We start from the raw sequence: 13,660 nt of genomic DNA, 5'->3' as shown, positions 1-13,660 counted from the left end.
TCTTACCCACGAAAGCTTATGCTCCCAATACTTCTGTTAGTCTCAAAGGTGCCACAGGACCCAGTGTTGGTTTAGTGGCCACAGTGCTGCATTTGCAGGAAGGGGAGACACATTAATGCACTATGCCAACAGCAATGGCCAGAGTCGTTCTGCCCATGGAGGCCACAGGCAGTCAGAATTCCTCTGGCAGGAGCAGGCTCATGGATGCTTCTTACAGCTCCTTTTTGGAAGGTCAGCCTATATTTTTCTTGCACCACCTCTTCTTTAGAGGAAGCTTGGCTCTAGCCCCAGTAGGTTGAAGTTGCTAAACACCCCCTGGACTTGGCACTCCAAAGGCACCAGCACCATGATTACAGCTGCTGACTGGACAGGAGCCTAGAGAAGAGAGCTGCCTGTTCTGCCCAATGGGGAGGTGGCTAAAATCTGGCCCATAATCTCTTTCTACCTCAGTTTCGCCAGCTGTCGGTTGGGAAGTACAATACTTACATACCTCATTATTGACTGTAAAGCTCACCTTAGATGGAAAGGTGCTACATGAGTAATTCTGAGACTGCTACTAGTACAGCCATGTTACTAAATGTGACATCACTGGTGCCACGGGCCTTATGGGAGCCCAGTGTGCAGCGCTGCAGACCAAGTTACAGCTAGCTGCAGTACATGTGTAGCAATCGAAAGACAAACTTTAACGTTACAAGCTGCAGCCTGCCACTGACCCTCACAAAACACTTGGGGAGAGTCACATACAGGGAGCAAGCAGCATCTAATCCTTATGGGATTGCTACTCCACCACCAAGTGAAATGGTGACCAAGGAAGTAGTACATGGGAGTTTCCTTTAAATGTTAATATCAGAACATTCTGGCTTGTAGAATAATGTAACCGTCTGTGCGGTGACTCCTGCATATAAATGGGATTTTAGTAATACATCACTGGAATGTAAGTTGACCACAAGATGGTGCTGCGTCACTTGAAAAAAAAAAAAGATAGGGAATTGCAGCAAAGTGTTACTTCTGCTGTTATTTGTCTAGCTTATTCCATAATTCCTATAACACTTTCTTTTACAGTCACACTTTATAAGAAGGGTTCATTCATAACTAGTCTATAGAGCAGTGGGTCTCAATCAGCACACAGCTGTGGTCCATGTAACATCCTCAGGGCCATAACTTGGGAGGGGCAGGAGGGGCATAGGTGCTGGAACTAGGGGTGCTGGAGGTGCTGCTGCACCCCCTGTCCTGAAGTGGTTTCCATCACATACAGGGTTTACCATTTGGTTCATAGGCTCTCAGCTCTGGGTGCTGGAGGCAGTTGCTGGGGAGTTCTGGGGAGCAGTTCCTAGGTAGGGGGCTGGGTGCATGGGGGGCAGTCCCTGGGTGGGGGACTGTATGATGGAGGGGGTAGTTCCAGGGGGGTTGGATGATGGAGGGCGTTCCCTGGCTGGGGGGGCGGGGGGCACTTTGGGGGGGCTGGGATACAGTCCCTGGCTGCAGTCTCTGGCTGGGGGGGCAGGCTCGGCAGCCGTGCTCTCTGGGCACTCAGCCCAGCTGCACCGCCAGCAGCAGTGCGGTGCAGCCATGCCATCCTCACAGTAAATTAATTAATTTTAACAGTTAATGTTTCGACTTATTTACTCACTTAAAATGCTCTTGGCAGACATTTGCCCGTGTTGAAATGAAAGGTGCTGTATCGATTGGAATTGTATTGCTGTGATGTAACAAATACTAAATCTGGGGTTTTTTTGTGGCTGGACAGGCAGTGTATATATTGTGTGCATGCTGCCCACAACACACACACAGCTGCATATGCAGCCCACAATGGTACATAGGTTGAGAACCACTGCTGTAGAGGGTTAATAAATCATTAATATATTGCTTTAATAATTCATTACTCAATTATTATAGACCGTGGGGAGGAGGATGGGCAGGAGGAAGGGGAAAGCTGATTCCTAAGAACCTGAGTGATTTGTTTTATTTGGGAAAATTCCAGTTCACTAGGTTGATTATAACCATGGCTTATAACCCCCTATAACCCCTTTTACTGATATTCTCAATATGAGTGTAACGGCTATATTTGTCATTTATTAACCCTTTATAAATGGAATCTTAATATAAAGTGTCACCTTGAAAACTAAGGTTTCGTTCTGAAATGGTGACTAGTAAAGGCCAGATCATGCTCATCTTTTCTTGGGTTAACCATCTGAAGGCAGGTCATCTCCAGCGACTTGTACATCTGAGCAGAACTCAGGCACCGTCACAGTCCATGCTGTCCCCTGAGTCCCAGGTGAATTCCTGACTAGGGTGTTAGACACCCCCAGGAGGCTGAGGTAGAGGTGTGGCACTTTCATAACCCCCCCCGTGTGCTGGCCAGCCGTGCTGTCGAGACTCAGCAAGCTGCTGTAGTGGCAGTGCTTCCCAAGTTCTCCGGGAGCAACACACCATCCCCGGAACAGGCACGAAGTAGCCCTTACTTGTAGTGCTAAGCTAATCATTTCCCACAACTACCCATTAATTAGGTCCGTCTTAGGGGTGGGCATGTAGGTCCTGACATTCATGGCTTAAGTTGCTGTTCAGTTTTCAGCCTAGCCTGACAGGATCACAGAACCCAATGGATTGCTGCAGAAGGCACAAGCTGCACTATGAAATTCTTGGCTGGGGTCAGGCAGGAGCTGCAGGGAAAGTCCTGGTAACTCATGCCCTGTGAGTTGGCACTGCACAGACACAGAGACTGTTGTTGCTGATGGTCCCTGGGTGTGGCTGGAGGTGCTAATTCGTTGTTATCATTATCAGGGATATGTGTAGGCTGCTGTGTGAAACCTAACATGCACTTTTTGAGGAAATTCATAGATTTTAAGGCCAGAAGGGACTGTTGTGATCATCGAGTCTGACCTGCCTCATGGCACAGCCCATAGAATCTCACCCAGTAATTCCCACATCAACCCCAGCACTTTAGTGCTCAGGGAAAGCACTGAACCTACAGCTCTGAAGACCTCTGATTTTATCCCACAGTGCCAATGCAGTTCATACTGGATTGGGGGAAGGGAAGACTCAGTCCCTGGACCTTTTCAGTCCTTGGCCTGTCTGCTGAGACTGTCCATCAGCAATCCAGTTGTGATCTGGGCATTTTGTTCCACCACGAACTGGACTAAGGCCTCCAACCACTTCTACTCAGCCTACTAAGCAGCTATCACACAGTCATGACTGACCCTCTGAAACTAACTACATAAATCTTCATCCCATGATACTGGGCCTGTTAAACAGAAGGAGGAAGCTGAGATAGGTAACGTTCAAATAAAAACATCCTTTTCAGGCATCTGGCTTATTTGTAGGTATTAGATAATGTTTTCACCCTGTTCAAAACCCCATTAAATATCAGCCATGCTGCGTTGTTCAATGTTAGGTGTTGATTTGTTGCAATTACACTAGCCTGAATGAATGAGAGTCACTAGACTTTCCAGTTAGTTGTATGGTACCTCCGTCTGCAATTTCAATTTTTGAGTCTGCAGCTGACAAAGAATGCTCTTGTACTCTTCCAGCTGACTCTGCAGGATAGGAATTCTCCTTTCTGCCATCAGCCTTTCCTGAGAAAAAAGGAGAAAGAACGTCTGATCATGTAAACATGCCACCAGAGATTTCATTACCTACAGTCAATCTGAAAAGACAAAATGAATGATGATGAGATGACATCGCAGCCTCCTGCTACATAACTTTAATGGTCTCAAGTTCCCAATGGAGGTACTGTAGCAGCACTGCTTATAGTTTAAAATAGTTCACTTCATTTGAAAGGAAAAGGTTTACCATGCTGCTGTGTGAAGCAGACTAGTAAATGCCTGCTTATACCATTCACACCCAAACAACAGTTGTTTCCTGGGGTACTGTCTTACATTGGTGCGAAAGTGAAACCCACCACCTTTGTCTCACCTGGTTTCATCCAATCAGTTTGATTCACAAGGGTTCATCTCTCTTTCTCTTGCCCCATCTTGCCTCTTTGGAGAGGGAGCAGACAAAGTAGGCTCACATCCCCATCCCCAAATCTTGGACTCTCTTTACTCTGATGGAACACATCCCTACTTCTGCTGCTGCTGGACTAGCCTTTTAACATGGGGTTGGTATAGGTGTCAGAATATACCTGGTTAGCAGAAATCCCTGTTCAAGACTTCTGACATCTCTTTTGATACTTAAGCTCCTAAAGCTCACTTAAGATTTTCAAAGCTGCAACTTTGATCTTCTGTTGTCATCATTAGAAATTCAACATTTACTCACAGATACCACGGCACCTCCCTCTACTTAGAATAGGAAATGGACTATGTGACGTTCCATTCTATATGATTTCATGAAAATATGCTAATGATTGTCAATATAATGTAACTGGAATATGCTTCATGCAAAAGGTCTCTTGTAAGATATCATTACAAAGCTTATAATTTCCTGAGTGTGATCATCCTATTTGTATAAATGTATCACTCTTGTATCTGAAACTAGAAATATGAAATATAACTCTGAGGTCCTATTGTAGTTATGCAAAGTGTGGGCCATTAATGGTGGTTTGGAAGGAATCTGGATGGCTCTCATTAACCAGGACAATTGACTGCAGATGGCTCTGTTTTACTTGTAAGTCTTCCTGTATACGTGTGTGCTGGCAAATGGGTAATGAAGTCTTACAGTGACATGATCATGTCACCTGAACTGGAATCCATCTTTAATCTGGTGCTTTTCCATTTCGGGGGGGTGGGGGAAATGGACCCAGAGAGACAAAGGATTCCCACCTTATGCAAAAGATATATAAGTGGGTGGAACAGAACAAAGGAGGCTGCAATCATGAGAAATCCCCTAGCTACCACCTGAGCTGGAACAAGGGCTGTACCAGGGGAAAGGATCATGCCCGGACTACGAAGGCATCCAGTCTCTGAAAGAAACTTATTGAAACATCTCTGAGGGTGAGATTTTATCTGTATTCAGTTTTATTACTGTACTAGGCTTAGACTTGCGGGTTTTATTTTATTTTACTTGGTAATTCACTTTGTTCTGTCTGCTATTACTTGGAACCACTTAAATCCTACTTTCTGTATTTAATAAAATCACTTTTTACTTATTAATTAACCCAGAGTATGTATTAATACCGGGGGAGGGGGGGCAAACAGCTGTGCATATCTCTCTATCAGTGTTATAGAGGGTGAACAATTTATACAGGGTAAAATGGATGTATTTGGGGTTTAGACCCCATTGGGAGTTGGGAATCTGAGTGTTAAAGACAGGAACATTTCTGTAAGTTGCTTTCAGTTAAGTCTGCAGCTTTGGGGGATGTGGTTCAGACCCTGGGTCTGTGTTGGAGCGGACTGATGTGTTTGGCTCAATAAGACAGGGTGCTGGAGTCCCAAGCTGGCAGGGAAAGCAGGGGCAGAAGTAGTCTTGGCACATCAGTTGGCAGCCCCAAGGGGGTTTCTGTGATCCAACCCATCACAGAGTATCTCAAGCACTTAGGGTAAATATTGACTATCACATTACGAGTGCTCTCTACATAGCATTTATTTACTCAGTGAAACACTTACCTCACTTACGCCAACTGTAATGGTGGTCACACTAGGGGTCATTTGGATGATCTGTTGTAAAATGCTGACATAGGTCTGTATTTCCATGATATTCTGTGGTGGAGTAAAATCATTTTAATTAGTAACTAGTAAAGCAAGATTTTCAGTTCAGCTGACTGAACTTCTGTGATTTATTTCTTGATGATAACTTCTTTCACTTGTAAAAGTATGGGTCAAATTCAGATCTGCTGTAAATACATGCCACCCTGACTCTAGTGGACTTCTACTCAAATGAAATGGGCTAATATGTGTTAGCAGTTTAGTATCCCAATCACAATATTCAGATAGTACTTTGCTAAAGCTGTTGGGTTACTGATGAGATATAGCATACTCTTAATTCAGTATTATTTTACTCATGTTTTAAAGGAACAAATGGGAATATAATCTGATTTAGTCACCAGTGGAGGAGGCGTGGAAGGGGTAAGGGTGGTTAATGGTGTAATAAAGACCGGTGGAAGGAGGTTATTTTCATTTGTATGGCCAATGTGTAGGACTGTGACTCCTTTCAGATGACACTTTGTAAATGTGCTCAGAAAAGGTTGACCAAGTCCAGCATCTGGTTTGAATCATTGACCATTGACCCTGTTCTAGTTTTTGCCCTTATGGACCTGATCTAGCGTCCATTGCTATCAGTGGAAAAAATTCCAAAGAACTGTGGAAAAGTATTAACGTTAGTCTCGCTCCTTTTACCAAATCTATTCCCAGTTTATATATGGCTCCTAAAGCTATTTAATGATGGGTCTTTTCCTGGGAATGCCAGACTACAATCCTCCCAGTCCCAAATTAAACGATGATAAAAGATGCGAGCAGATCTTGGTAATCATGTTCTCAACTGCTGATCTTGAGTGAGTGAGCTTTGATAAAATACAACAGCCTACTTGTTGGTCTAGAGAATACCGAACTCAATGTATTTTGTTCAGTAACATATCCAGTCTTACCTGGGGTCACTGCGGTTGTTTGAACCTTTTCAAAATACCATTTTATAACAAAACAAAGCAACAAACCTTTACTCTGTAGGTGTCTGAAGTGGCCACCGAAAGAGATCAAAGGTTAGCATGACACTTTTCAACCTTCCAGACTCCTCTCTGAGAGGTGGGGAAGTCAGTGCAATTACCTTCTTGTACCTGTCCTTTGTGGCATTAATGTCATCCTGCAGGAACTGTGATTCAATCTGAAGTTCCAGATTACATAACAAAGCTTCATCTGCTTCCTGCAGTGCAGATAAACATGACACTTTTAGTACTGGCTTCAGGATCACTAAGAATAGATTAGCCACTTATCCAAAAAAGTGAATCATTTAAAATTTGTAGCCACCTATGTTGAGAATTAAAGACTAAAGGTATGATGAAACCAACAAACAATATGCACTTTTATCCATTTGGCTCTCCCGTGGTATATACTATTTTTCTAAAGAAAGCTGATAAAGACAAGCAGTTAATACATTTCAGCACTGTGGTGCTGTCACAGCTCATTCACCATATGCTTTATCATGGCTCGGAGCCAAGGAATAGACACTTTATGAAATATCAATCACTGAAGCTTGCAATGGTGTCTGATTCTAAGCAGGAAACATCAACAATATACGGCATTGATTTCTCCAATATTTGTGACAGCGTTTGATATATGTTGACACTTTTTAAAATATCACACTAAAGAACATACCATATTTCTGTGCCAACCTGAAATTTTTCATTTTGGGACGTCTCACACATCATAAAATCGGATTTTTCTGTGACATTTCTGGGTCTAATAATTATTGACATGGTGGCCCACAAAAACTAGAAAAGCAAGTCTGGGGGCAAAAAATTGCAATTAATTGTAAATTCAGGAGCCAGAAGATTCTCAGAGTCCAGTTGGTCTAGAGAAAGGAGCACAGAACGCAAAATAATTACCATGATTTACACCTGCGTAACAGAGGGCAGAATCTGGCCCAGTATCTAACTCACGTTTCAATTCTAAGAGGTTGCTTGGCTCATTACTGAGTTTACTACTTTAAACAAGCTCCTGAATATAAAATACTTCCCAGCAACTTTAAATCATACAATACAAAATAACAAGTTCTATGGGGATAAATTTCAGCCTTCTAGCTAATACATCAGCATTGAATTAAGTATATCATGCACCAATAGAGTGAAAATTTAGTTTCTGGTAGGACTCCTGAACATGACCAATTGAATCCTTGTTGCAAAACTCCCTAACACTCGGTGGTTCCTATGACATTTTATAACTGACGTAAGTGGAGGTGTTTCCATGAAGCTATAAATGCAATATGAACCTGATCGAAAGCCCATTGACATCAAGGGAAAGAAACTCGCCGATGTGATGCTTGAGCTGGCTGAATTGCACCAATACAATTGAATTGACATTTGCAGAAGACAAAAGTATTCCTTGCAGTGATAAAAAAGGTGTTAAAAGGTGTTAAAATATTTCAACAGATGCAGGCTTGGCATCTATAGTTTTTGGAGGATTGTTTACACGTAACTCTTTGTCAGGAAATCAATGCATTTTGGCAACTTCTGTGACCAAATGTTTGTGGGTAAGACCTTAAATAACACAAGCTCTCTGAAAACCCTGGAGACTTTTTTTTTCACCATGTAAACTCAGCCCTTTGCAGTCTCTCTCTGTCAATGGTTTTGTTATGATATCACAAAATCCCATAGATTTTCAGTAGATCTTATTCTAGAGAACAAAGTACATCCTGAGACCGTGGGGGGTGGGGGAGGAAGAGTCCTTTTCTCAATTGTTTTTGCAATTTGTTTACTTTCTTCATTTGACAGCACTTTAAGTATAGTTTCACAATTTCCCGATACAAGCAGCTATTCAGGTCATTCCACCTGCTGTATCAGTGCGTCTCTGACCCAGCAAGAGCAAAAAGAAATTGTAAAATACAGGAATATCTGACTGTAAAATCAAAAATTTGACAGTGAGTCTCCAGGGCAGCTATACATCCGAAAGTGCATTTAATTCATATTTTCACATTAACTACATTTCGAGGTGATGGTGTCTCTTTAGTTCTATCACATCAGGTATTGAGTGGTAAGTTGTGCTCAACAGCAATAATCATCAGCTTTGTAGCAACTTTGGGGTAGCCATGGATGCTAAAATCACTAATATTTCATGAGCCTGATTCTGATCTCATCTAGACTGGTGTAACACCACTGGCTTCAATGGAGATCCTCCTTTTTTAGGCCTCAACTAACCAATGCATTTAAGCACATGCTTCATTTCATGCACATTAGAAGTCCCGCCCCATTCAACAAAGCACTTAAACAAGTTATTAACTTTAAGCACCCACTTAATTCCTGATTTACACATATGCTGAAAGTCAGTGATTTGCTGATCTGGCCCTTACACCAGAGGCTAGAATCAGGTCCCAGGTGTCTGAGTTTATGAGATAGTTACATTCAAAATGCATACGCTTTTTTTTCTTGACTCATTCCTTTCTTCATAATTCCAACCACGCTGCTCATACCAGCTCCTCAAGGTAAGAGTATGCTAGTGAGAAGGTCTGATTAGGTACTTTCCAGGATTTGGGATAGAAAAGTGAGCATGTGCACTGTGAACCTACCTATATCATACTTGCCAGCACATGGGGATTCTGATCTCTGTGGTAAATCAAGTATATCTCCATTGAAATCAGGAGTGTTACCATTGGTGTCTGTGAGATCAGAACCAGGCCCATTCAATATAATTGATTTTGTCATTTATGATAATCCCAATATTGATACAAAGGCTGATGATTAGTTCTCAGGAAAGTGTGTTCTACTTCAGTGGTTCTCAAACTTGGGCCACTGTTTGTTCAGGGAAAGCCCCTGGCGGGCCGGGCCGGTTTGTTTATCTGCCCCGTCCGCAGGTTCGGCCGATCGTGGCTCCCACTTGCTGCGGTTCGCTGCTCCAGGCCAATGGGGGCTGCAGGAAGCAGCGCAGGCCGAGGGATGTGCTGGCCCCCCTTCCCACAGCCCCCATTGGCCTGGAGCGGTGAACCGCGGCCAGTGGGAGCTGCAATCGGCCGAACCTGTGGACATGGCACGTAAACAAACCGGCCCGGCCCACCAGGGGCTTTTCCTGAACAAGCAGTAGCCCAAGTTTGAGAGCCACTGTTCTACTTCACACAAAACCTAACCTGACACAATTAAAAAATCATCATGGGAAACTAAGATCTGATCTGCACTTAACCATTAGGGCCACGTAGCTATGGTGCTAAGGGGGTTTGAAAAATTCAGACCCAGAGTGCCACAGCTATGCCCACTGAACCCCCAGTGTAGATGCAGCAAGGTCGATGAAGAATGCTTCCTTTGACCTAGCTACCATCGCTCTGGGAGGGGAAGCGCCTACAGCAATGGAAAAAAACCCTTTCCATCCCTGTGCGAAGTGTCTATACTATGGCACTACAGCAACATAGTCACAGCATCGTACCTAAACTGCTGTGGCATCTGTAGCATAGACATGGTCTGAATAAATAACTGACTACACAGAGGAACATGTGACACTGGCTATGCATAAAGCACTGTCAAATGCACAAAGGAAACAGAAAATACGGGAACAAACATTTCCCCCTAATCGACTTCAGTCAGAGTAACACTAGATGTTGCTTGTAACAATAGGATCTTAAGGGGCAGGGGGAGGGAGGGGGCGGAAACAGATTTTTAAACATATGGTATCCCTTCAAAACTCACCACTTTCAATTATCAGAGGTAAATATCTGGCACAATGATCAGATCATGTGCAGTGAATTAAACACTCACCTCTCTGGGCAGGGCATGTGACTGTGGTGAAAGAGGGATTTCCTTTTTCACATGTACAGCAAACTAATCACCAGGGCTGATATGCTATTGAGAAATGTGTTGATGCTTGCGATTTTCTTTATGCCATTGACTCATCCAGCCAGGTTTGCTGATGCACCAATAAAACCACCGTGAACTTTTTTTACTTTAGTGCTAGTTAACTGCACTGCGAGCAAATGCAGCTAATTAAAACAGACCATGACCAGAATATTCTAAGCCAGTCATCAGGAATTTGTGGAGCATTTATGCAGCCTTAATGATTTCCTATTGAGAGAAAGATCAGCACAACAATGATAGTGTTAGGAGTCTTGTGGGGGAAGCAGACATCCCCAATTAGCAAGGATTTTTGTATGTAATGAGCAAAATCTAGTTTTCAGCTTTTCAAATGTTTGCCCAAGAGACAAAATGTGTTCACAGTTTTTTTTTTAAAATAAGCTAGATTTAGCTATGCATTCACTGAACCCTCACGCTGTATCAAAACAACACAACATCCAGTTATTTTCTTCTCAACTTTGCATCATTCTTTCATTATTCTTTATGTGCATTTTTTAAAAAAATCTTTAGATACTGACTCCAGCAGTGGTCAAGGGCCCAGATCTTCAATGGTATTTAGAACATAACTCCCATTGATAAATACCTTTGAGGATCAGAGCCATTTTCAAGCAATAGCAATGAGATAGGACAAGTCCAGTGCTCTGCAGAACTGTTTAATGCTTCTGTACATTGATGTGTTCTTCCCTATTTGTAAAGATTCCTGCATGTATATAAATCAATCAGGCTTCATCCTGAGTACTATGCACAGAAAATGAACTGCAAAGCAGAATGGACTTATCTTTCTGAGTAAAAGTCACTGCATTCCTACATCTATAAATTGACCTGAATGTACCCAAATACTAGTTTAAGCATAAGGTGATGGATATGGGGATGTGAATTCTGTGTCACTGATAAATATGGACAAAGCAATCATGTCAAATGCCAGAACTTTGCTCTCAGCGTAATATGCATCTCATATCTGCTGTCTGCCCTGCTGTAGAGAATACTGCTGTCAAGAACCTGCTAAGATGTATAACATCCTCCGTGTCATTTGATATAATATGAAATGTATCAGTGGCACAGAATTTTACCACACACACATACATGTATGGTGTAAACTGTTTGCAAAATGGCCTTCATGACAGGGCTTGGATCCCTGTTTGTTGTTAATGGAGAGAGGTACAAAATTTACAAACAACAAATCATTCACTAAACTGAGCCCCTTTTCCTATTCAGCAGTAGTCTGCAAACACACAGTAAGCCTCTTCATTATTCAGATGGATCAGTGAATGTTGTGTATGAACAAATTTCTTCCTAAAGATTGCTCACAAACTGGTTGCCTCGGTGAACGTTCTATTGCTCATTTGATAGTTTGCTCTCTGTGGTTTGTCGTCTTTGTCAGCTGATTGTTTTTGTTCCCTGATTGCGTTACCTAATATTGATAATCACTTCTGTCTGTGAAAGATGCCATCTTCACTGACACACTAGGAACCTCCAGAGCTAAGTGCATAGCTTGAGCTGAAGCTCTCAACCTATAGCTCCAGCAGACTCAGCCACAGAGAGAGACCTCTAACATACATTCACACTCTGATAATGAGAAGGGATTTAGTAAAAGTTGTATCCATGAGTGTGGTACATTAGCGTGCTACATTTTGCTCTCTCTTTTTATGTTCCTCTTCATCGATAAGGCACAAGAGAAAAATGTCAGAGATGGCCACCAGACCCCTGCCATGTCTGCTCACACTTTCACAGGCATCATGTTTCCCAGGCTACGTCTACACTACGGGGGGGGGGACGGGGATTGATTTCAGATACGCAAATTCAGCTATGGGAATAGCGTAGCTGAATTCGACGTATCTGATCCGACTTACCCTGCTGTGAGGACGGCGGCAAATCGACCGCCGCGGCTCACCGGTCGATGGCGCTTACTCCTACCTGGGCTGGTGGAGTACGCGAGTTGATTCGGGGATCGATAATCGCGTCCCGACAAGATGCGATAAATCGATCCCTGAAAGATCGATTTTCTACCACTGATCCGGGCAGGTAGTGAAGACCAGCCCTCAGCAACAAATTTGTTTTTCAGGTTTTCATATGTTTTAAGTGAAAAACAAATTTCTGCAAAAAAATGGAGATAAGCCAAATCTCCAAACTGTGAAACTGCCTTAAACAAAATCTTTGAGTGAACCTTTGTGAAAATATGACCTCACTTTCACCCATCTCTGATCACTATGAGCCGGATCCTGTTCAGACCAGGTGATCACAATGGTCCCTTCTGAATCTGTGGCACTAGAGCCTAGCCTGTATCAGACCAGTGGTTGGTAATCTCCATGAAGGGTCTAGGGAGCAGGAACCTTTCTCCTCAGCTGGCAGAATGGCTGCAGAGCTGCTCGGGGGAGGCTACTTCTGCCCAATGGCTGAACTAGCACCCCATGACCCAGCACCCCATGATTTAGTTGGGAATTGGTCCTGCTTTGAGCAGGGGGTTGGACTAGATGACCTCCTGAGGTCCCTTCCAACCCTGATATTCTCTGATTCTATGACCCTGTGTGAAAGGGGAGGACTGAGGATCCATGCAGCACACAATTCATGCTCTACCTTGCCCCCCACATCTGCATTGTCACAGATAGGCCAATGGAGTTGGCCTCTGAACCACATGTCGAGGTTCATGCTGTGCCACTTTTGAAAATGCACTCCCTGTGCAGCGGAACCATACTGGTTCTGATGCCGGAGAGACCTCCATGCCTCCAGAGATGGCTCTGGATTTGCCTTTCTATTTGGTGAGCTTTAACATACCCATAACACTTGTTCTAAATGAGCTCAAATATACTGGCAAATTCTAAGCACATGATCTCTTGGAAATATGGAGGAGAAGGGATGATCTGGACATTAAAAAGTACAAGTCATTCAAATGATCCCTGTTTGCGCAAAGCCACTTCTGTATTTTGCAGAGGGAATGAAAAACACTCTTTAATATGCCAGAAATGGGACAGAAACATGAAAGATGAAAATTAGCAATGAAAATACAGCTGGGGAAGGAGACAATCTATTTTTCTTAATTCAAAGAAGAAAGCAAACAGCAAAGTAGGATAAATTAGATTTTTTTTCTTAATTTCATATACCTGGCTTTGAAAAACCTTTTCTAAAGATGTTAATGGACTTTTCCAACTCTTTGCCATGCAAACCATTATTTGTTCTACTGGCTTAATTCTGTAAAGTGCACATCTAAGGTAACACTTCACCTGAAAAGAAACCATACAGTTTTCT

At 43.0% G+C, this 13,660-nt stretch overlaps 1 protein-coding gene across 1 annotated transcript in view; it reads right to left on the bottom strand.

Moving 5' to 3' along the window:
- The window catches only part of BFSP1 (beaded filament structural protein 1), a 46,217-nt gene that overhangs the window by 8,844 nt on the left and 23,713 nt on the right, over positions 1-13,660 (bottom strand). Inside the window, exons 3-5 of the mRNA XM_034766950.1 lie at positions 6,694-6,789; positions 5,541-5,633; positions 3,465-3,572 (exon numbers count right to left, since the gene is read on the bottom strand). Coding sequence (XP_034622841.1) covers positions 3,465-3,572; positions 5,541-5,633; positions 6,694-6,789 — 297 coding nt within the window. The remainder of the gene's footprint in view (positions 1-3,464; positions 3,573-5,540; positions 5,634-6,693; positions 6,790-13,660) is intronic.

The sequence above is a fragment of the Trachemys scripta genome, chromosome 3 (assembly GCF_013100865.1).
Source record: "Trachemys scripta elegans isolate TJP31775 chromosome 3, CAS_Tse_1.0, whole genome shotgun sequence".
NCBI classification, from domain to species: Eukaryota; Metazoa; Chordata; order Testudines; family Emydidae; genus Trachemys; species Trachemys scripta.
Note: the sequence above shows the minus strand (reverse complement) of the source record. Positions and strands in the feature narration are given on the sequence as shown.